We start from the raw sequence: 23,450 nt of genomic DNA, 5'->3' as shown, positions 1-23,450 counted from the left end.
TGTAAGGAATAGCATTTTATTCCTTGCAGAACACCACATTTCCTTACCCAGCAGTGCGACCCATAGAAATTGATGCCAGGGTGTGGGCAAGCAGCTGGTGGGACTGGAGATGTCTTGCCAAGGCATTGGTGCTGTGCTTAGTGTGGGTCAGATGTGGTGGGAGGTGGGTTCCATCTGGGGAAGATGAATTCCTTGCTCTCTCCCTCAGCACCTTTCCCACATCTTGTCCTCATCACAGAGGGGAAACATAGATGATCTTCATGTTTATGTCAGAGGTCTGGAGCTTCCAGCTCACTGGGCACTCTCTGTCCACCATACAAACATTCTGCCATTTTTGGCACATCTCAGGTGTTTTTTCCTTTTCCCTCGTAAACATAAACAGGAGCCAGTGTAGGTCACCGCTGATTATTTTTTATGTGACATCTTGATCTGTGTTCCTCCTGCACCACTCCCTCTGGCAGCAGGGCTGACAAGGATTACTAGGAGGCAGCTTGGGACACCATTGACCCCCTGGCTACCCCAACACCCATCCCCATCTTTTGGGGGTTGCTCCTGACACATACAGCACATGCTTTCACACCACATTCCTGCAGCAACCATCTGCACAGCCCAGTGGCTCCAGGACTGCATGCATGGGTGGCAGTCACTTGCACAAGGCCACGTGCTCTGTCAACAACCAGGAGCCCTGTGTCCACAGACCACTTGCCACAAGTTACATGAGAAAAATGTGACTGCAGAGGGATAAAAAGTCTGGAAGGCTGAAGCCAGACTGGAGCAAGCAGGAAAATCTGGTTAGGGGTCATTGCTAGATCTCCCCATGGCTTGAGATGCAGTCACATTTATTTACAAGGATGGTCCTGCCTCTGCAGCTCTGTGCTACCCCGGGTGTTCAAACCAGTCCCACTGGCTTTGTCCCACATCCTCATTTGATCCCCACAGCATCCTCATTTGATCCCTGTCAGAGCCAGCACAGGGGCAGAGGTGGGCAGACAGTGCAGGGAATGGTGCCCAGCTGAGCCTACATCTGCAAAATGGGGCAAATCCACATGCACTGCTGGGTGGGCACCACATGTGTCCCAGACCGGGCAAAGCCAAAAAAGCATCCCCAAAACTCATTGCCTGTTCACTGTATCTCCACCTTCAACACTTAGCAGCATCTATTTCAGATCCAGACCCCGGGTGTACCCCTAACAGTGACGGTGCTGTGCTGGGATGCGGTGCCCACACCAGGACGTGGTACCCACACCGTGCCCCGTCCCACCAGCAGCAGCAGCCGCCACGCCGTGGCATCGCCACAGGTTTCTGTTTACCATCACCTTATTAAGGGATTATTCAGGCTGCGGTTTCCTCGCTCGTCCGATCTGTTTGTGCTCGCGGCCGGTGGCTCGCTGCCATCCCCTAAGCTACACGCCGGGCTATATAAGCGACCTCGCAGCCTCGGCGGCGGGAGGCTCGCACACAGCCCGGCTCCGCTCGGCGCACGGGAGGTTTCGGTAAGCTGCAGCTCTCTCTTCTTCCCAGCCGGCTGCAAATCCCTGAACACGCAGCTGACAAGCCCTCGTCTCGCCCGCGGATCTCAGCTCGGCTGGCGGCTCTGTGGCGAGAAGACGGGATTCTCCTTAAGTGGGGTTTTAATGGCTTTTTAGGTAAGAGAAAAAAAACCCCAATCCTGCTGTTTTCCCTTCTGTGACAGATAGTGGTTATAGAATTCTGTTAAGGGAAGGCAGCGTAATTAAGAGTGGCTGTGATTAAAGGTGAGGTGGAAATTAATTAACGGGCAGATGACGGCACAGAGGCTGAAAAACATCGATGGGGATGCAGTTCCCTGCGCCCCGCTTCTCCCTTCCTCGTCCCAGCTAATGGGCTTGGGGAAGGGTTACAGGACAGCTGGAGCGGGGGTCTGGGGGGCTTTGCTCACGTGGGGCTGTTTCATCTCCCGCGGCTCCGTCCTGGCTCGCACAGCCCCCTGCCAGACAGGGGACACAGCTCCAAACCCTCCCTGCTGCCAAGACCCGGCCGCTTAAACCCCCCTTTTTCACCATCGCCTCTCTGGGTACAGAGGGATATATCCCAATCCCAAACCCAGTGCTGAACAAGTTGCAGTCAGCTCCAAAAATAGTTGCCAAGTGGGAAACAGGATTAATTTTTTCCTGGTTATTGTCTGGCTGCGAGTTCACGACCCCACCGTAAGCCCACAAAACACCACTCATGTGTTGCTTGTTATTTTTGCTTGACTGGGATTTGCTGAGCCATAATCAAAGTATTTCCTAGTCCCACATTCCCTGGTGTCAGAGGGGATGGTTAGTACCACTTACAAATAAGAGCGTTCTCGCCAGTGACTGCTCTTTGTCAGCCCCATTTTATGGGTAAACTGAGGCACCAAACGGCTGGGGCAATATTCTTCCCTCCTTTCAGTTCATTAATTTTGGGTGCATAAAATAAAGCACCTGGAATTCCACCTGGTGTCACTAGGGATAAGTACTTTCAGAAATTAAATACCCAAATGCTTCATGCTGTAGGGCAAAGGGACTCACTGAAAATAAAATCTGAAGTGGCTGAGCTGGTGAAGAGTGACACAAAGCCTCAGTCCCACATCTGTGCCTGTGGGAAAAGGAAAATATTGAGCTCTAGCAGCATTTGCAGGAAAGACTTGGCTTGTGCATGGGTTTTTCTGCTTTCAGAGGTGCTCAGGAGCCTTCCCTCTCCTCACACTCTGGGATGTACTGGGATAAGATGCTATCCTCACACTATGCCCAGTTTGCAGGCAGAGGGATGGAGGCATGGGACTGTCCCTGCTCCTGTGGGGAGCAGATCTGGGTGCTGGGCGGCCTACAGAGCTGCGTGGGCTGTGAGAGATCCCTGCAGAAGTATTTAAGCTGTTCCTAGACATGTTAAGGAGATGCTGTTACAAAGCAGTGCTCTGCAAAATAGATTTGGGCTCAGATGTGATGGTGAGAAGCAGGGGGGATGCGAGCACAGATGTGGAGCCCCTGCTGCTCCCCACTGGGGAGATAAATGAAGAGCTGCTGGGGGTGGGTGAACAGGGGGTATAAGTGCCCCTGTGGCACGTTTTGGAGTGGTTCAGCCTGGGAGAAGCTCCCGAAAGCAGCCAGACCTGGGTGAGCTTTGACACGGTCGGGCTTGTCTCTGCAGGACTGGGGAAGGCGTGGGACGGCTGCAGAAACTCCAGGAATCCCCTGGTCACCTCTGGAGACAGCGATGGTCACCATGAAAGGCTGGATCCTCCTCCTCCTCTGGGGAGCCACGTCTGTTTTAGGTGAAGGTTAAACGTTTCCATTCTGGTCACTGTGCTGTCCCCTGCCCAGGCCAGTGCAGGCATGTCTGTTGGCAGCCGCTGAGCCAGCAGGCGCAGCCCGACATCGATGCTGGGTGCCGGTCTGGGTCACTGCGGCGTTTGCCCGGCCAGACAACTTCCACACAAGGACTGGCTCCCTTCCAGCCCCCAGAGTTTGAGCAAAGCCTGTCTGCAAGTCAGTGAGCCTCTGGTTGACCAGGGATGAGCTCCCCGGCCCACTGGTCATGCTAGGACCATCCTTGTCTGCTTTCTCTGAGATCCCATAGTGTCCAGTCTGTACCCAGAGGAGCACAGGGGCAGAGCTGGGCACAGGAGAGAGCTGGTGCTGGGGCTTAGCTCCCCAGTTTATACAGGACTGTTCCCAGCAAGCACCCCAGGAACCAGCCATGGCCACCAGCTCCCCTCGGGCATGCAGGTGGCCAGAAAGTTCAGAAACCAGCTCTTGTCCCATAAAAACAACCAACATGACCCACTCTGGATTAATTTTTCCTTCCGCATGGACAGGAAGGAGATTTTATCTCTCCAGCTATAAAAAGACTAATTGATCTGAGCTGCTCCAACACATGAAGTACAAATAAGTTTTTCTTGGGTGATAAGGGAAATAGAAAATTTGTATCATACCTGAGCTGCAGTGATGCTGTGGGACATATCCATTATGTCCCTCTCCTGGCACCTCCTGCACTGTATCCTACAGGAGCTCTAACCAGACACAGTCCAATGGGAAAGATGTAATACTGAGCCTAAGGACGCCCAATTCCTTGAATCTAATTTATTTTTTTCATTTATTTACCCTTAGGACAAAGGATTCTGAAACCAGCCCTCAGTAGGGTCCAGATAGGACAGAGAACCTTCAGCCCACTGGTAATGCTCAGCTTGGAGAGTAAGTAAATTCCCACCTTGGGTGGATTTTCCTTGCTGGACAATTTTCCCAACAATTTACAAGTAACCAGTATTATTTGAGTAGAAGAGGACATTTAGGGTTAGAATCATTCTATGATTCTATGATTTAGGCAATGGAATAAATGTTAATCATCCACGACCTCCTGTAGGCTTTTGGCTATCACTGACACATGCTGTTGGCTCCTCTCCTGGAAAAGGGAAGGTCAATGTGTGACCACAGCCCCAGCTCCTGTGGGAGGCACGCGCAGGCTGGGAGGGTGGGAAGAGCCCAGGGATGGGCCAGCACATGCTCTGACCTGCCTTTACCCTGCCCAGCCTGGCCCCACACCCTGGGCAGCTTGTGACACCATTCCTTCAGAATTAAAGCCTGTGGGGAATTAATTAACCTGTAGAGCCCACTCTGCTCATTAATCCCTGGGAGATGCCCCGACTTCTCATCTTTACTGTCCAGGGCTCTGAATTTAAATTCCAGAAGGCACTGAAAGGGCTGGCCATGCTGAAGGATTTGGGGATTTCCCCAGCCTTTTGCCCAGCTCCCAGCAGCTCTCTTAGCCACTGGGAAGAATCAAAGCACCAAAACCATGGACACTGAGAAGTCCCCTCCACTTGCTGAGAGGTATTTTTTTGAAAACCATCAGTAAAATCGTTTTCCCCTGAAAGTGGATGGCACAAGGCAGTGATGCTGGGGCTGGCTCCCTGGCTGGCAAACCCTGCCTGAATCACCCCTCTGCCCACAGGTACGAGGAGCAGCTCTCGCCGGGGAGACCCAACCTTCACCTACGTCAGACGCAGTAGGTTCCTGCCACGGGGCAGCCCTGTCCCTTCCCATGTCCCCACCAATGCTCCATCCCTCAGCTTCTCCCTCATCCTCCACATTCTGCTTTTTCTGCTGTCAAAATGCTACCTAGAGACATATAATGCCATTTTCCTCCACAGGACTTCCCTGCACATTTCCTATCATCACCAGCCCTGCAGACTAAAGCAGCTGATCCCAAACAAGCTTAGGATCTTGCTGAGATCCCACTTTAATCTGTTGCACATTCAGTTTTTGCTTGGGGCAAGCACAAATAGGCATTTATCCACAGGATGTGACCTCGTCCACAAGCCCACCTCCTCCTGCATGCCTCAAATTGCTAAATAATAAGTCATGCATCCCACTACTTGGGATGCTGAACTAGAGATGCTAACGTGCCAACAGATTAAAACCCTGCCCATTTAAGCCAAGTGCTTGCTCCAAGCCAGACATGATGCTCCTATATCTGCTCTCATTTAAAGGGTCTTTTCCACCCACCTGCTTTCATCAGCCAGGATTGTTTTCAACCACCCATTCACAATTTGAACAGTCCAGCCCTCTGCCTGTCTGCCTTTCCAGGAAACAAATCAACCTGCTCTATTACAAATTGGGTGGAAGAATAGGTATGGGAGATGACATAGCACATGTCTCCAAGAAACTTCATTTTTAGAAATTTTAGTCACTAGTGCATCCTCATAAACATTATTAGAACACTGTCATTTTTAAAAAAGCCCAAACCACAGACTTGGACTGGATCTCATCCATTCAAAGTAGCTTAAATTAATAACATCTAGTAGCCCACTTAAAGAAATTCCTTTAAAAATATAACCTCATATTAAACTCCCAGTGTGTTTTGCAAATTTTCTGTTTTACCAATCAGCTGGCTCCTGACATGTTCAGCCTGCTCGGTTGCATCTTAAGCTTCTGGTTTGCACTCAGTAAAAGTGGTGCTCACATTAGGACACAGTCTGCCCCTATAGAAAACATATGTTGTAATTTGGTTAAAGACATTCAACACGATCATACCAACAATTTTACCCTTTTTTGTAACTATTTAACCATTTTACCTTTTATTTAAACATTTAACCACATTTGAAACAGACAAGTGTTGCCCCTCAAACAACATTTAAATGAGAACGTGTGTTTGATTTCCTTAAGCCAAAGTTATTCAACACTAAGCATGAGCTGCCTGCACTTTGCTCCCCTTGGGTTTATCTTAATCATCCTGAATTTGGTAGCCTGCAGGGAATTAAGTCAGAAGCCTTCAGATGCCTTCTCATGCTTTAATTCCCAGCTCCCTGAACATGCTTTGAGTTTGTTTAATCTGTGTGGTATGTAATATCCAAATGTGTAGTCTGAGCTCTATAGAAGCTGCTAAAACCCAACTGCCCATTTTTGGGCAGCTGTATGTGTAATGTGCGTCTCAGTAACACACCACTGATGTCATTCAAGGTCCACTGGCGCAAGATTCAAAAAGGTTTTTGTCTCCATGGTCGAAATGGAGCGAGTGCTCAGCAAAGTGTGGCCAAACCGGGGTGCAGAAGCGTACCAGATCCTGCCTAGCTGAGCCCCTCTGGGGGCTGCACTGTAACGAAGCAACTGAGGAAGGGCGGCTCTGCATTGGACATGTTTGCTCAGGTGCTCCTATAAACTCACTGATGGGCAGGGGAGGATGTCGTGGTCTCAGCACTGCCCAGGTGTTGAACTCCCTTTGCTGTCATTTTACCATCTTTCTCTCCTTTGACAGAATTCAGTGATTTCCGAGCAGGGCTGGAGAGTATAAAGAGCAGAGCAGGGAGACTTTATGGCCAACAGGGATTCACAATATCTTGGGGATATAGAAAAAAATCTCATTAATCTTTTTATAACAGCAGCACTCAAGGTAGAGTCAGTGACTGCAGACAGCTGTCTCCATAAAACCTCCAGGAAATAGATGATTTGGGAATATCAAATTGCTATAGTCCCTGCTGAAGGGGCTTGTAATTAATTATATTATTCTTATAACCCCCTTTTAACCAAATAATTCTGAAAAATTCTGAAAATATGTTTTGTGCAGAAAAGTTGTTTCAGGTTTTCCCTGATTTCTTACATTTATTTTCATCTTTGAAATATCAGATAGTTCCTGTACAGGGATGCTCTGTGATTGTAAAAGGAATGACCTGAGCCTTGAGAAAAGACAGATTATTATTTAGGATTAATCACTATAGGTAAATGAGAACAGAATAATACTTGTGAGCCCAAATGTTAAACCCATTGGGTAATGCTCACTTGGCAACTACCCCACATCCTGCCCAAGCCAGGATACCATTGAATAAGGGAACACAGCTTTTGGGATAGACCAAAATCACAACTTCTGGATATGCAGTGGTAACAGAAACCTAGAAAGTTTATGACATTGAATTTGTAATCTTGCCAGGGTTGAGCTAAGAGCTCACATGCTGATCTGGATTCAAATTCCCCTGAAATTCAGCCCTTTGGGGAAGGTACATAACAGTTCCTAGCTGTAATTATATCCACGTGGCTGCTTTCTACTAATTGTCAGGTTCAAAATGACATCGTCCCTGCCTTTCTAATGCACAGCTGTGAGTAATCAGGAAAAATATGTTTTGGATACAATTTACTCCTTATGCAGTATTTGCCTTATTGCATCTAAATGAAAAGCAGATGCAAGAACATGCTGTGAGAGTTGTGGGGACTTGGGGCTATTTTTTGACCGGTCTGCTTCTCCTCCAGCCTGCAACATCACCTGCCCCATGGGCCATGTCAATGCTGACTGTGACACTTGCATGTGTGAGGATGCCACCCTGCACGGGAAGGTGTCTCTTGAGGATGGGTCACCTGCTGCCGATGCCCGGGTCTACCTGCAAGCCAAGAAACTCAAGCTGTTGACAACGGCCGATAACAGAGGCATGTTTATGATCCCAGGGGTTTGTCCTGATGGGAAAAACACCCTTAAGATAAAGAAAGCCAAATATGCAACAGCGACTGTCACTGTGCCTGAGAGCAACCGGAGAAACCTGGCAATCCAAGTGCAGCTGCACCGATCAGGTAGGCCCAAAGAGGGGGGATGCAGGAAGCTTTATACAGGTGTCAGAAAGAAACTGTGGTTTTATGAGAGGAATAGTAATGAGATGGCATTTTCCTTCTCCTGCAGGCAAACCCTATGTTTTCAGGAGCCCTGAGGACAAAGCCAGGAGAGTGGGACAGAGCGTGTCACTCTGCTGCGACGCCCGAGGGAGCCCAGCTCCCGACCGCTACCTCTGGTAAGGAGCTTGAATTTGATCTGCCAGAAGTCTTAGCTGTCCCATGGATGCCAGTTTTATCTCCTTACCATCTCCACAAGTTGGGGGGTTTAGTTATAAAACAGTTAAATGCGCTGAAAATTGATGGCTGCAAGTGATCCTCTTCCTCAAGATGGCACAGCTATGTCATCTGCTGAGGGAATCACTGGAAAAATACACTAGGAGTTTAAAAACCTCATCAGACACAATTGGCAGCTCTGCCTCCCTGCCAACTGTCCAGCAGCCACATCACAGTACTGCCACGAGTAAGGGAAAATTTTTAGGTGATGCCACCTAGCCAAACTAAAACCTCAGGGAAACTGAGGCAGGAAATCTGGCAAAATCCACATTGCAGGATGCAGGATTAGCCCATTGCTGTGCTCCAGCCAGATGGTCAGTCTCTGTCCCTTAACTGTTCCTGGCAGGTACCACAATGGCTCACTGCTGGATCCCTCCTTGTACAAATATAAAAACAACCTGATTCTGAAGAACCTGAAGAGAGAACAGTCAGGAGAGTATTTCTGCAAGGCGAGCAGTGCCGGGGGGTCGGCAAAGTCCCAAGTTGCCAAGCTGGCTGTCATAGGTAAGAGAAAATGTGCCTGATGTTCTCCAAGCAGCTGGGGAGGTGTTGGTGTGCAGGAACCAGAAACTGTTATACATCTGGTAAAGAAAAGTCACAGGAAAAATTCATGAGGTTTATGTCATTCATCTGTTTGTAGACAAGCTTTAGTGAGCTGGTTATGAACCAGATGCTCCCTACAAACGAGAGCTCTGGACTGCAGGTGGCCTATCAACCTCAACCTGCTGCTGTCAGGAGATTTCTCACTGTACTTGCTGCCTGACATGGGAATATTTCTGCTTGTTTAGAGTTGTTTTTAAAGTCTTGGAACATATTCTAATCTTGCCATAGTCAAAAAGCCAGGCAGCAACAGAGCATCTAGCTGAGATGACCATAGTGGATAAGCAGGATTAGGGTGGATCCTGCAAACAGCTCTTAATCAGGGTCCTAAAGCTAAAGCTGAGCTACTTGCTTCACTGAAATTAGTTAACCAGCTCACCAAAATCCTGCAAAAACCTCACTGCTTTTAGGAGCAATGTTTAGCTCTGAGGTTTCAGACAACAGAGCGATAACTGTACAATTATTTCATGCTGCTCATTAAAAAATCCTATTCAACAGGAAGACAAGAGGCAGCCTGTGACTCCCAGCCCCAAAGCCACCTCATCCGACTTCCTCACGATTGCTTCCAAAAAGCAACAAACTCCTTCTATTACGACGTGGGCAAGTGCCCAGCAAAGACCTGTGTAGGGAAGCTGGATAAGGGACTTCGGTGTAAGGACAATGTCTCCTACTGCTGTGGGGTATCCAAGATGGAAACCAGGGACATCTCCTGCGATGGCTACACGCTCCCCACTAAAGTCATTGTCGAATGTGGTTGCAAAATATGCACCGAGACCAAAATAATGGTTCGAGGCAGAGCCACAGCAGCAGATAATGGTGAACCACTGAGATTTGGCCACATCTACATGGGGAACAAGAGAGTGAGTATGACTGGCTACAAGGGAACCTTCTCCATCCACGTCCCAGCAGATATGGAGAGACTGGTTCTAACTTTCGTGGATCGGCTGCAGAAGTTTGTGAACACAACAAAAGTTCTGCCCTTCAAGGAAAACGGAGGTGCTGTATTTCATGAGATCAAGCTACTGAGAAAGAAAGCCCCTGTTACACTGCAATCCACCGAAACCAATGTGATTTCTTTGGGGGAAATGGAAGAAGATGATCCAATTGCTGAATTAGAAATTCCTCCCAATGCATTTTATAGAAAAAATGGAGAGGTCTACAGTGGCAAAGTGAAAGCCAGCGTGACATTTCTGGACCCAAGAAACATCTCCACAGCCCCTGTGACACAAAGCGACCTGAACTTTGTAGATGAGGAAGGAGACGTATTTCCGCTCCGTACATACGGGATGTTTTCTGTGGACTTCACAGATGAACAGGGCACCGAGTCCCTCAATGCAGAAAAGGTGAAGGTTCATTTGGATGCTGCTCAGGTCAAGATGCCAGAGCATGTGCAAGAGATGAAGCTTTGGTCCCTGAACCCAGAGACAGGGTTATGGGAGGAAGAAGGGGACTTCAACCTCGAGAAAAGCACACGGCACAAAAGGGAGGAGAGAACCTTTTTGGTTGGGAACATGGAGATCAAAGAGAGGCGCCTTTTTAACCTGGATGTCCCTGAGAGCAGACGGTGCTATGTCAAAGTCCGAGCCTACAGAAGCGAGCGATTTCTGCAAAGTGAGCAGATCCAAGGGGTTGTGATTTCTATTATAAACATGGAGCCAGAACCAGGGTTCTCCTCCAACCCCAGAGCATGGGGCCGTTTTGACAGCGTAGTCACCGGTCCCAACGGCGCCTGTGTGCCCGCCTTCTGTGATGAGCAAAACCCCGAAGCCTACGGAGCTTATATCTTGGCAAGCATGGGGGGTGAAGAGCTCGAAGCTGTGCCCTCTGCTCCCAAACTCAACCCTGTTGCTATTGGGGTCCCACAGCCATACCTCAACAAGCTTAACTACAGGAGGACAGACCACGAGGACTCCAACATCAAGAAAACAGCATTCAGCATTAACATGGCCAAGCCAAGCCCTAACTCCCCAGAAGAGAACAATGGCCCTATTTATGCCTATGAAAACCTCAGTGAATGTGAGGAAGCTCCACACAGTGCTGCTCACTTCAGGTTTTACAGGATAGAAGGAGACCGGTATGACTACAACACGGTTCCCTTCAGTGAAGATGACCTCATGAGCTGGACCGATGACTACCTGGCATGGTGGCCCAAGCCCATGGAATTTAGAGCCTGCTACATTAAAGTAAAAATAAACGGACCCCAAGAAGTGAATGTAAGATCTCGTAACATGGGTGGGACACACCCACGCACCATCGGCAAGCTCTACGGCATCCGGGATGTGCGCAGCATCCGTGACCCCCAGCAGCGGGACGTGTCAGCAGCCTGCCTGGAGTTCAAGTGCAGTGGAATGCTCTTCGACCAGGACCGCGTGGACCGCACGCTCGTCAAAGTGATCCCACAAGGCAACTGCCGTCGAGTGAGCGTCAACAGCATGCTCCACGAGTACCTGGTGAACCACCTCCCCATGGCCACCAACAACGACACCAGCGAGTACACAATGCTGGCACCTCTTGACCCGCTGGGACACAACTATGGCATCTACACAGTCACTGATCAAGACCCAAGGATCGCCAAGGAAATCGCCCTGGGCAGGTGTTTCGATGGCACATCTGATGGCACGTCCAGAACCATGAAGAGTGATGTTGGCGTGGGGTTGACTTTCACCTGTTCGGAGAGGAGCACGACAGAGCAAAGCATCTTCCAGTCTCAGAGGAACTTGGGCCAGCAATCTCCGAGGGACCCGGGCCGGCAGTCTCCGAGGGACCCGGGCCGGCAGTCTCCGAGGGACCCGGGCCGGCAGTCTCTGAGGGACCCGGGCCAGCAATCTCCGAGGGACCCGGGCCGGCAGTCTCCGAGGGACTGGAGCCAGCAGCCTCCGAGGGACTGGAGCCAGCAGTCTCCAAGGGACTCGGGCCAGCAGTCCATCCTGGTTCTGCCAGGGCAAAGCCCTGTGTACCAGAGGCCGCCGGCAAGCCGCCGTAACAACCAAGCCAGGATCCCGATGACAGGTCAACGTCCCACCTACTAGAGCTGTATAGGAGCATTGGTAAAGTCACTCACGCTCAATTAAATATAATTTGAAAGTAACATCAACCTGCTAAATAACGTAACTGAAAGCTGGTAGGTGTCATTATTTATGAGACATAATTAAGGTGCCATTTTTTTTCCCCCCACCAGAAAGAAAAGACGTGAGAATTGGGGCCCAGCAGAGGTAGTAAGTTTGTGTCTTATTAAATGCATCCATAAAAATCTTCTTTCCGCCTGACATTAAACAGCTTCACATGATAGCCTGAAGGGAAGACTAAACACATAATTCAATTAAGTGATGTACATAAAACATTCTTCTGTTCTGCATCTGCAGACTTTGCCAGCCCAAGTACCTGTACAGTAGTTGGTAACATGAAAAGGAATAAACTGATTTCCTCATACTGAATTCAACTGCAAGGTTTTGTACTTGAAATGTAAGTATTTTATTTATTTCTAGCTTGTTTTAGAATTACTGTATTCAAGCTAAACTACTGGCAGCTGCATTTTTAAGAACTCACATGCTCAATAGCACAGAGAAGCCATGTGGATTTGTAGGCTCCACATAGATACAGCTAAAATTTTCTCTTGCTTCTTGCATTATTTGACAAGAAAATCTATGCTCTATGATAGGGTAGGTTAATAAAAAAAGTAATTTTGTAACTTTGACAATGTGTGTCACTTTTGTGTTTGAAATGCCCAAGTAAATAAACCACATGTAGAGCTGAGCAAAGAATAAGCTGCAGGATTTCATCTTTCTGTTCACAAACAGGTCACAACTTTCTCAGTGTGAGACTGATCCTGGATATGGGTGAGGGGTTTTGTGGATGTCTGGCTCTCCTGCAGCTCCAGGGTTTGGCCATGGCATGCTGCAGTCAGGGAATCTCTCCCCAGCTTGACAAGTGGAAAGTCAGCACTGGTTCTGGGAGAATCAGAGCAGCAGGTCTGGGCAGGGATGGATTAAGGAGTGGCACAAGACAGAGGGAAAGGAGGGCTGGGAATTTGTGCTTTAAGGATGATAGGAAACCAGACAATGTAGAGCAGTGCTGGGTGGAGATAGGGAGAAGACAGGCTTCCCTCCACACTCAGCAGCAGTGAGCATAAGCAGCTGGCAAGAAGCTGCTCTTAGCTGAAGGTACAGCTGGCCACAGAAGGGGTCAGTGATCCCTCTCCAAGTGACCTATTAAATTGTCCTTTCAACCCCCCACCCTTCCTAGAGTGAAATCAAGGGCCTCACAGCACAGAAGACATCTCATGTTTACAGGCAAACACTGGCAATGAACTTTTGGGGTGCAGACAAACCTGCAAGTCTCTGATACCAAAACAAGAGAGATCATGAAAAGGTGGGCAGTGCAATTGGTTGCAAACTGGAATTCAAACACATGCTCCAACATGGATTTCCCTCTCCTACCTAATCCCCTCCTATGGATATGAAGGCAGTTCTAGGCCTAAGCTTCCATACCCACTGCCCATCAAGGGCATCAGGAATCTTTCAATAGTGTTCAGCAAACTTGTTCTCAGGTCTGACACAGGGCAGGCTGAATTATGCCTTAACTGGTAAAAAAAAAAAAACCTTAATAATACACTTTTTAATGCAAATTGACAGTTATCAAAGAGAAGCAGAAAAGGAATAGCTGTGGAATACTCTGGCACATCCTCTTCATACCAATGAATTTAGACTCAGTGTGTTTTCTTTTGTGTCTAGTCTGCTGCAAGGGCTTGGCAGGAGCTGGAGCCAAGGCAGCCAGTGGGGAGCATTAGCTTGGACCTTCCCACAGAGCTCTTGGCTTGCACAGAGAAATGTCTCTTCCCTCTGCTCCCCTCCTCCTCTGCAGACAGACAGCCAAATCCCAAACTTAGTTTCATCACTTTGAGAGTGAAGTAACACAAATGACTTCTACAGACAAACCCAGGAGATAAATGGATGAAAGCAGGCTCAGTATCTGATCCCTGTGCTGCATGTGGGCTTGACAGTCAAACACAGCAGACTACAGGGCTCTTCCTTCTGGGGAGAAATGTGTGTTTAACAGCACTGAAATAGTCACAGCCCTACAGCCTGGAACAGCCAGAAGCTCTCCAAGTTTCCCCAAACTGTCCCCCCTCTGCAGCTTAGCACTGGCTTGGAGGAACAAACTAATCTGTGCACTCACTGAGTCCCTGAGCTCTCCCAGGAGGCTTCTGGCAGACTGGGCTGGACACAAAGCAAGACAGAGGTTTCAAACACGGGTGCTTAAGCACTACCAACAGAAAACAACCATGACATAACCACAACTCAGTGCTAACACTTCACCATTACTGATGAGCCACCATCCCAAATACATGAAGAAAAGTTTATACAGGAGCAAAGCCACAGCAAGGTCCTTGCATCTGCTACTCACACAAATTTTATGCTACAGTTCCATGTCAGTTCTGACTCCTCCAGCTTGTGTTTATGGTCGGTGTATGGCAGTGTCCTTTCTGCAGCCTGAGACCCAATGCACACTCCCACAGATCAGAGAGCATCAGCTGGAGGAATGCAGGAAGGCTGGGACTCAGCTCCTCCCTTGGCCTTAGCCTTTGGACCACCAACCTTGAGGAACAGGCTGAAGAAGGAGACCTGGCTCCTAAACATCAGCAGGTTTGTGGCTAATGGCAAAGCATCTCCCATTAAGGTCACTTAGTTTCCAATCCACAGATAAATCCAGTGACCTATCCCTCCTGTTTTTGAAGGAAACTATTGCTTCCCAGAAGCTATCAGGACACTAGCAGATAGGATAAACAAAAGGAGAGATATTCTTGTCTGGCCTCAACCAGCAAATTGTTGGCAGATTTTGCAAACAACTTTATAAAAAGGCTCAAGTACTTCTCTGATTAGTCACTTACACTTTTTATTTATTTGTAATGTATTCAGAAAACAGGAATAAAGAGGTTTCCTAGGAAGCAGGGGGAGTAGTAAGGTTGCGGAACATGAAACAGATGCATCTAATTGTGAGTCACCAGCACCCTAGGAAATATCACTCTCTCTACTAACATTTATTTGAAATCCATGATGAAATCATCCCTATCCAACACCAGAGCCCTTCTGGTGCCCAACTATGTTGCAGTTCTGCCAGTAATTTGGTCCCAGTGATGTTAAACTGAGCTATAGTGGACATTGGGTCTGTGAATACCTCAGTTGCTTTCCCTCTCTCCTCTGAGAGGAGGACAACTGTTTTATTTCACTAAGATCCTGTTCCAATGGCCAGGGTAGCTGTACTCAACCTTGTCAGTGGTACTGGGGATCAAATCACTGTGTCTGTGCTCCAGAGTCAACCCTGACATGCTATTCCACACTTCATCAGTGAATGCCCCATTTTTGTTTTGTCTGCAAAAATAATCAGATTTTCATTACTTACTGAGTTAAATCCCTGCAGAGCCAGGTGAAAGCAAAGTTTCCAAAGAGACATTTTGGCTAACAGCTGCCTGGGGAACACCAATTCCATTTAAAACTTCTCTACCATGCCAAAAATAGCATGCCAAAGACTTTCCCCATAAAAAAATTAATTAATCTTACCTTCTTTTGCTCCATAAAATGACTTGGGTAAAGTTGTGCATATTCAGAGCTAGGACATTACACAACTCAGAATGGTCTAATCTTTTATAACCTCTCACAGAGAAAGCAAAAAAAGCCTTATAGCAAACTCTGCACAGATCAAAAGATTAAGTTACAAGTACATGGGATCCTGGCTGAAATATGTTTTAGACATTATTCACTATTAAACAACTAACTGAAGGCGTTCTGTACCAGATTTTCACCATCTTCTGTCCAGCTGTCCTTGGTTTTCACCCAAAAGGGATGCAGCGAGCTCCATCTACAGGGATTCTGGGCACATGCCACCTCGAACTTCCCAAAAACACAGTCAAACTCTTCCTGTTGCTTTATGCTTTAGTGAGAGCCAGATTATTGTCTGCCAGCAATAGGTCTCACACTGGACATGACCTAAAACTGAGGATGAGAGATACACAAAGGAGTTAAAAGAGTTTTTCTCATGTCACTGCTAGGAAGAAGCTATTGATTTATCAGTTTGGTTATCTAAAAGCCTTTAACCTGGACTATTTTGCCTGAACTTTTTTCACTGTATTCTTTCTGTGGGAGTCATGCTTCACTGTTCACTTTGCTCAGGTTATAATGAACAAGAACTAATTTTCCAGTGCCTAAGGAACTGGAACATCTGAAAAGTTGGATCCTGAAACACTGAAATTGTTGAGTCCCAGTTAACTAAAACACTTAAGTCCAAAACTCTTTATAATTAGTGCTCAAAATTATGTCTAAATTGTGGTGGTGGGGTTTTGCCATACAGAGAGGCAGCAAGCCCCAGAATACTCTCCAAACCACCCACTACCCCCACAAACCCACAGAAAACTCACTGACCCACCCACCCTTCTATTGGCATAAAGCAGTTACTAACATTTCCAGACTGATCTGAGCAGAATAAAAACAAAGCGACTCCACAACTTGCACTTGCAAAAGGTAGCAGGGAGCAAAACACAAAAATACATAATTTTCTTGGAAGCAAACTTGCCAGATTTAGAATTTCTGCAGCACAAACTGCACTGAGTCTGCGGTCAGGAACAACAGGAATTCTCTACAGGAGCCTGACTTCCACCTTGCTGTTGTTTCCAATTTTTGACTCTGATTCATAGGCTTGGATTTCTTGGAGGACCATGTGTTTTGGAAAACCTGTCAGAGGCAATTAATTGATGGTCTAATGGCAGTAGAAGAAAAATACTGCAGCAGCTGCTTTAACAGATGCTTCTTCAGAAACATTTCAATCCTTGTGATATGACACATTTTTCTACATTTTTTGCTTTTACTTCAGTAGAACTCACAAAAAGCAGGAAAAAGTTAGCAAATATTACAACAGCTCTAAGATATGGCCAGTCTTTGCTCTGCTGTTATGCTCAGTGCTACATTACCTCTTTTAAGAAACTGTAAGAATCACAAGTTTTGGGGTTCTCGACATGAAATACTCCTTGTATAGGCCATTAAGCAAAGACAGATTGAGAAAAATCTTGGATTAGATTAACAACTCCTCATCAGGTAAAAACCTCTCCCATCAGAAAGTGAAACAGTAGAACATAAATTTTCTGGATGGAGGGCACAAAAATTTTAAATGGGGTGTATCTCAGGACATGAAAACAGAAAGGGGAAGGAAGAAAATCATGATGGACAGGGAAAGATGCACTTATGTTCCCAGCTAAGTTAGTCACCTCAATGCAGGGATCCAAAGAGAATTTTAGGCTCCACAAGAATATCAAACTAGACAGTCTAAGTCTCAGTAAGCATTAAAAAAGCTCACTGGGTTTTAGTATTTCCAGATTAAAGTAATTGTCCAAAACTTATGCCAAAAGAAAATTACACCAAAGTCCTCAAAAAAACCCTGAAAATGTAGTATAAAAATAAATTTATTTCTCAACAGTGGAAACAGGGATTTATTCAATATCTACAGCACTCATGGAGATTCTCTTCCTTAGTGGGGAAAGAGAAGTATCTTCAGGAAGCCACCATGAAAACATGTAGATGACAATCAGATGAAACACTATGGGAAGAAATCCCTTAATTAAGTTGAATGTTATAGGTGGGCTTTGAAATATTTTATATTAACTTACAGACATTAAAAAATACATTTATTGCTTTATATCCTGTGCCAATATTCCCCTCTCTTTCAGAGTCTTTTTTGCCATGCTAAGTTTGAGTGTTTGAAATCTGCATTCCTGATGAACTGTTCTTGGATTCTGCTGGAACCAAGAGTGCATATATCCATTGTAGAAGTCAACTGCTGTAAGCTTCTTCTTTAAAACAACTGTTTTGATTCCAACCCAGCCTTCCTAAAAATAAAAACAAACAAAAAAAGGCAGTAAGCTCCTTCCATGTTGAAACCATCTTCAGTTCCCATAGGCTGGCTTACAGAATACATTTTATTTAATGTTAACAGGCTAACAAGTCAAATTCTTGCTTGCAAATGTGCCAAGACTGTTAATGGAAATTAAAAGTTTGAGGTATCAAATAAAACATCTGGTGCTGTTCCAAACTAGTACAGAGACTAACAATGGACAATTAAGACAGAAGTTACACACCACACAAATACTAAAAAACTCATCTTTAGGGCAGTGAATGTAAAACAAATAGGGAAAGCCTACCTTGCAGCGAGCTATCAATGTTTGGGACATTTTATGGAACAGCACTGAACCAGGAACAACTTCACAGTCATTTTGTATTTGATCTAAAAGCAAAGAAAGATCATCCTGCATTCTTATGCCAAAAAGTACAGAAAATGTTTGAAACACTTCTGTTCCTTTGAAGCATGATAATCATCTTGAGTCACTATTTTGCTGAAAAACATTGTATTGTATTCTGTGTTTTATTATAACCAAATGAACAGAAACAACCAGAACAGTCATTCTCTGGCACTACTCCATATCTGATCCATGAACACTCACTAAGCCCTGATCAGTCACACACCTTGGCCCACATGGTACTCAGATTCTTAAAGAAAATGGTTTAAAAATTTTAATAATTTAAGAGTAAATACCAGAAAAATCAGGGATATTATCCACTTCCACAAAATCCAGGAGTTTAATGGTAGTACCCTTCCAGAGTGTCTGCAAAGGAAACTGAAAACAGAAACAGAAGACACATTCAGAATATTTTCACATTTCCAGGCTATTTTTTCCTTAGGCAAAATATCTGTGATAATACCATTAAGGGACAACTTAGCTGTATGTCTAGATAAGAGATCTTCCTTATCAGACTTAGTTTTCCTTACCCTTCCTCAACTCAAACCATTAGCCTATGCAGAAATGAGTTAAGCAATGAGCTACAACAGCTCTTCACTGTGGCTGTCTGCACTGTTTACTGCCATGCAGAGGTGTCACTGTAACATTCCAAACCTCCTCTGAGGGAAAATCTCAGAGCTAGCAAAAAAATATAAAATTTTTGAGCTGATTTTACACTTGGGATCAAGCCCACAAAAATTCTCCTGCACATTAATTCCACCTCTAATGACAAACTACCAGGATTTTAGAACACATGCAGGATTACAGAGGCTAAAATAACTAAAATTGAGGTATAGTGACTCGTTAAAATATCTACACCAAACTCAGCCATGCTATAGGACAGAAAAGGCTTCCAAAAAATCCAGTCTCACCATACTTCCTATTGCACGATGCAGTTTAATTATTTGTGCAGCTGTTTGCTCTTCCCATTTTATACAACTCTTCACTATAGAGATTTTAGGAGCTGTGGGGAAAAGAGAAATTAGAAGACTTCTTATTTTGCTTTGCATCTTTTAGCAAACAGGTGTACTAATTATCCTATTTTTGACCTCAGTTTTTCCTGACCAATAGTGAGTCTATTATCCAGTCAAGGTACCTCAGACAAAAACTGGAGAAAATATTTTGTAAAAACCTCCGTTTGGATTATTTTTTTATTCTCAGCTGTTCTCTTTATTTACCCATTGCACTGCAAACTTGTATCATGCTTATAAGAACAGTTCTAACCCTTCTGTCTGCATTACAACAATGAAGAATAATGAACTCAGATCTTGTGACATCAGTAGTGATTTTGATGTTGTACAAATAAAAAAACACTGGAAAAAAAATTCATGTACCAAGCCTGAAGAATTCTGAAGCATTTTTCTCCTGTATGACTTTTTTAAGCCAGAGAAGGCAGTGAAGAGAACATATTGAGAAATGAATCTAAAAAAATACAACCCAGCATGGCAGGAAACTTTCACTTTCCTGCTGATAAAGGAAAAAATGAACAAGTCACATTAAAAACAATTTGTACCTACCAAACGTTACTCCGTCTTTTGGCTGCTCTTTTTTATTTTTTAAACTTTCAGGCAAGTTCTTCAAAACTGCTAACAGCTGCAAAATTGAATTTTGTACAGAGTATTAGTCAAGCTAAGTTTAATCAATAATAAACAAAGCAAAACTTAATTTTTCAACAGTGAAACTGTCCTGTGAGCTTTTAGAAAATTGCCTCAGTATATTCAGAAAATGCGCATCCTTGACACAGAGACAGTAAAGACATCTTCCCACTGAATCACAACAAAAAAACACAGGGTTTTGTTATGGATGATCTCATCTCTGGTATTAGTCCCAGAAAAGAACAAAAGCTGACGATTAAAATAAAAAAGCAGATATTCATTTAAAAGAAAGAACCTGCACTGTTTCCACAAACAGCATTTGGGCTCTTCACTGAACAGAAACACAACAGCAACACGTGGGATGGACACTGATGCCTGACCACAGACCACTGAGCTCTCCTCCTAGCACAGCAAAGTGCTCACAAACACCAAGTTTCACACCATCCTCCTCCTAAACTTGGAGCCAGCTCAGAACACGATTAGCAAGAATTCTGTTTGCACAGAACTGCATGTTAACAGCAAAGTACCAGTCAGAAGTGACACAGCTGGCAGGACTTTACCATGCTTGCACCCATCTTTGCCAACATCCCTTCCAGCTCCTGTGCCGTACAGCAGGGAGGAACAGCCACCTCTTCTTGCTTAATAATTGGACCTACATCAAACCTGCAAGGTAGAAAACATACAGCCTTACTGGAGAAGCTGAAGCTAATTAGCAGCTCAAAAGTCTGCATTCAATGCGTTAGCTCAGTTACTAATTATCCTTTTTTATCCCCTCTAAAACTATTTTTCAGATGTCATTTCATGTTATCCAATGTTTGGTTCACAAGACAACACAAGGAAGAGAATACCAATCTTGGCACCAAGATTCTCCTCAGCAAGCTGAGACTGACATGAACACACAATTTACAGTTCAGAACATGAGATCTCAGAAGAAACAACCTGAAATACTCAAGTTTCACACCTTCCTGAAATCTATTATTAGACAAGCATCTAAGAAAGAAAAGGTAATCAGAATAATGTCTTTTCACAAGCCTTTTAAGGCAGAGCTTGGGCTGAAACCAAAACATATCTTCCTCATGCCTGGTCAGGCAATTTCTTGTCTTCTGTCCACTTACAGGACGTTACAGGTGACTCTGAAGTTTGAAAAGCAGATCTTTTCTGTCCTGTCATACCAAGCCTATTGATAAAACTGTGTGACTGTTCTCTGTGTTAATGCTAAGAATTAGAGAACAGGCCTGGAGTGCAAATTACACACTTATTAAAATACTGTAATTGTGGCAAATTTCATATACTTAGATGAACATTTTAAAGTGTTTCAAACTTTAAAATTAACCACATACATTAAAAAAAAAATGTGGCTATGTAGAATGAGTTAAATGATGACTTCAGCAGTGATTATTTAAAGCCCTGAGAGGCAACAGCAACAGTGAGTCGTCTGCAAAGGACACCAAACCTACCTTTTTGGTCTTATTTCCATAATTGTCACCCCAGTCACCTTATCACCATGAAGCACTGTGTGGACTATGGGTGCAGGACCACGCCATCGTGGGAGACAGCTGGGATGGACATTCAGCACACCACTGGAATTAAACATTCACAAGTTAGAATAGGAGTGGTACCTGAAACATACATAAATGGAGTGCAACACAGATTTCAGTGAAATGACTATCTGCTCATACCTTCTCATATGTTACTGGCTTAAATATGCACTTGAAGGAAAATTCACACTATATAAACCTCTCAGTTTCTCAGCGAACACAGAAAGAGATGTGAGGAATAAAGGCAAACATTCTGCTGGATATTTGCATAAATTTACACCCATGTGTCAAAGAACACTGAATTTCACCATGACAGCAATAAGGCTCAGGCTAAGCATATCAACCCAGGGAAGCTGACCTCACCTACTGCAAGTCACAGATGCTGCCCCAAAACGAGAGTGCAGCTTTGCCAACAAAGCAGTGACAGATGTCCTGTCCACACACTTACTATGGGAACTGCAGAATGAGCTCCTCGCTTAGAAGACGTCCAAAAGATGCCACCACACCCACATCAAAGTGCCCCACGGGTCCCGTGTGCGGCCACTCGTGCACGGGCAGCTGGAGCTCCCTGGCACAGCTCCTGACGGGCAGGTCCCTGGGCAGGCGGGAGGGCAGGGTCACCACCTCCAGCCGGGACACGAGCGACTCCTCGCTGGGCTCCCTGGGGTGGACAACGTGTTGAAGGCGTCGTGCAGGCAGACTGAGGAGAGGGCTGGGTCACCTCCACCCCTCGCTGTGCCCCTGTGCCAATTCCCTCAGTCTCCATGATCGCGGTCCCCGTCCCACGCCCAGGCTCCTTCCCCCTCCTTCTCTGCCATCCTCTCTGCCCAACCCACGGTCCCTCCCGCGCGTCTCCACCTCATCTCTCAATAACTTCTGAGCCTCATCACCACCCCTCATCTCCCATCCCTCGGTGCCCACCCCTCTCTCACCCTCCCCTGCCCCTGCCGTGTCCCCTTAGGCTCCGCGCCCCTCAGGGGCCATCTCCTCCCTCAGGCTCCTCCCTCACGTCCCCGTCTCCCGTGTCCCCTCTGCCCCTCTCTCCCGGCCCCGTCTCCTCTCAGACCCCTCTGCCCCGTGCCCGGGCGGTACCCGGCGGCCCGCAGGGCTCGCAGGGTGGTCACGGCGAAGCGGTCGGTGCCGAAGAACAGGACCCGCCATGGCGGCCCCGCCGCCCTCACGGCCTCGCGCCCGGCGCGCAGCACCCGGGCCCGCATCGCGGGGCTGCCGCCGCGCGCGGCGATGACGCAGCGGGACCCGCCCGGCGGCGGGGCCGCCCTGAGGCCTGAGGCGGCGCCGCCGTAGTCATAAAATGATTGAATTATCGGCCAACCTGAGTTCGAAGGGACCCAAAAGGATCATTGAATCCAACCTATAGCCCTGCGGACACCCCAATAATCCCATCCGGTGCCTCAGAGCGTTGTCCGAACGCTTCTTGAGCTCTGGCAGCCTTGGGGTCGTGACCATTCCTTGGGGAGCCCCTTCCAGTGGCCAGCCACCCTCTGAAAACCTTCTCCTGACATCCAGCCTAAATCTCCCCTGGCTCATCTTTATGTCGTTCCCTCGGGTCCTGTCGCTGGTCACGAGAGTGAAGAGAGCAGTGTCCGCCCCTCTGCTGTCCCTGGGGAGGAGGTTGAGGTCTCTCAGTCTCTTCCAGGCAGGACAAAACAAGTGCCCCCATCACTCCTCACACAGCTTCCCTTCCACACCCTTCCCATCTTTGTGGCCTCCTTTGAACACTCTCCAAGAGCACAGTGCCTTCATATTGGGGTTAGCCTGGAGAAGACTGACAGGGGATCTCATTAATGCATAAAAATATCTCCCAGCGTGCTAAGATGCTAGTGCAAGGGTCTTTTGGGTGGTGCTCAGCAACAGGATGAGGAACAGCATCCATAAATTAAAACACAAGAAGTTCCATCTCACCACGAAGATCTTTACGTTGAGTGTGGCAGAGCACTGGGACAGCTGCCCAGAGAGGGTGTGGAGTCTCCCTCTCTGGAAATGTTCCAAACCCACCTGGACACGTCCA

At 46.5% G+C, this 23,450-nt stretch overlaps 2 protein-coding genes across 6 annotated transcripts; one reads left to right on the top strand and one right to left on the bottom strand.

The window, feature by feature from the left end:
- The first annotated feature begins 1,359 nt into the window (after window positions 1-1,359).
- On the top strand, window positions 1,360-12,663 carry LOC121343540 (cartilage intermediate layer protein). Of its 2 annotated transcripts, XM_041418790.1 has the most exons (9): window positions 1,360-1,646; window positions 3,154-3,277; window positions 4,113-4,196; window positions 4,954-5,007; window positions 6,462-6,647; window positions 7,743-8,057; window positions 8,164-8,272; window positions 8,716-8,873; window positions 9,468-12,663. In XM_041418790.1, exons 2-9 carry the CDS (start codon window positions 3,220-3,222, stop codon window positions 11,996-11,998), a joined length of 3,495 nt encoding a protein of 1,164 aa, XP_041274724.1. In that variant the 5' UTR covers window positions 1,360-1,646; window positions 3,154-3,219; the 3' UTR covers window positions 11,999-12,663. The 2 variants fall into 2 exon arrangements, with proteins under 2 accessions (XP_041274724.1, XP_041274725.1); XM_041418791.1 differs by lacking the exon at window positions 6,462-6,647.
- Window positions 12,664-14,828: 2,165 nt separating this feature from the next.
- Window positions 14,829-22,670, bottom strand: MTFMT (mitochondrial methionyl-tRNA formyltransferase). Of its 4 annotated transcripts, none has more exons than XM_041419002.1 (10): window positions 22,514-22,670; window positions 21,870-22,082; window positions 21,341-21,463; window positions 20,444-20,546; window positions 19,806-19,881; window positions 19,161-19,252; window positions 18,546-18,627; window positions 18,154-18,236; window positions 17,623-17,841; window positions 14,829-15,958 (listed from the first exon to the last, which is right to left on the bottom strand). In XM_041419002.1, the coding sequence occupies exons 1-9, from the start codon at window positions 22,636-22,638 to the stop codon at window positions 17,641-17,643; spliced, it is 1,098 nt and encodes a 365-aa protein (XP_041274936.1). In that variant the 5' UTR covers window positions 22,639-22,670; the 3' UTR covers window positions 14,829-15,958; window positions 17,623-17,640. The 4 variants fall into 4 exon arrangements, with proteins under 4 accessions (XP_041274936.1, XP_041274935.1, XP_041274934.1 ...); XM_041419001.1 differs by lacking the exon at window positions 14,829-15,958 and adding an exon at window positions 16,542-16,693; XM_041419000.1 differs by lacking the exon at window positions 14,829-15,958 and having other exon boundaries at window positions 17,407-17,841.
- Between the last annotated feature and the right edge of the window lie 780 nt (window positions 22,671-23,450).

Source organism: Onychostruthus taczanowskii, unplaced genomic scaffold (genome assembly GCF_017590055.1).
Source record: "Onychostruthus taczanowskii isolate IOZ18803 unplaced genomic scaffold, ASM1759005v1 scaffold6, whole genome shotgun sequence".
Taxonomy (NCBI): Eukaryota; Metazoa; Chordata; class Aves; order Passeriformes; family Passeridae; genus Onychostruthus; species Onychostruthus taczanowskii.
The sequence above is the reverse complement of the archived record's forward strand: the minus strand, read 5'-3'. Positions and strand labels throughout refer to the sequence as shown.

Coding starts and splice junctions, on each gene's coding strand:
- LOC121343540 (XM_041418790.1), top strand. CDS start 3,220: ATGGTCACCATGAAAGGCTGGATCCTCCTCCTCCTCTGGGGAGCCACG. Junction 6,648..7,742: donor CATTGGACATGTTTGCTCAG/GTGCTCCTATAA, acceptor CTTCTCCTCCAG/CCTGCAACATCACCTGCCCC. Junction 8,058..8,163: donor AGTGCAGCTGCACCGATCAG/GTAGGCCCAAAG, acceptor CTTCTCCTGCAG/GCAAACCCTATGTTTTCAGG.
- MTFMT (XM_041419002.1), bottom strand. CDS start 22,638: ATGCGGGCCCGGGTGCTGCGCGCCGGGCGCGAGGCCGTGAGGGCGGCG. Junction 20,547..21,340: donor ATGGAAATAAGACCAAAAAG/GTAGGTTTGGTG, acceptor TCTACCTTGCAG/GTTTGATGTAGGTCCAATTA. Junction 18,628..19,160: donor ATCGTGCAATAGGAAGTATG/GTGAGACTGGAT, acceptor TTCTGTTTTCAG/TTTCCTTTGCAGACACTCTG.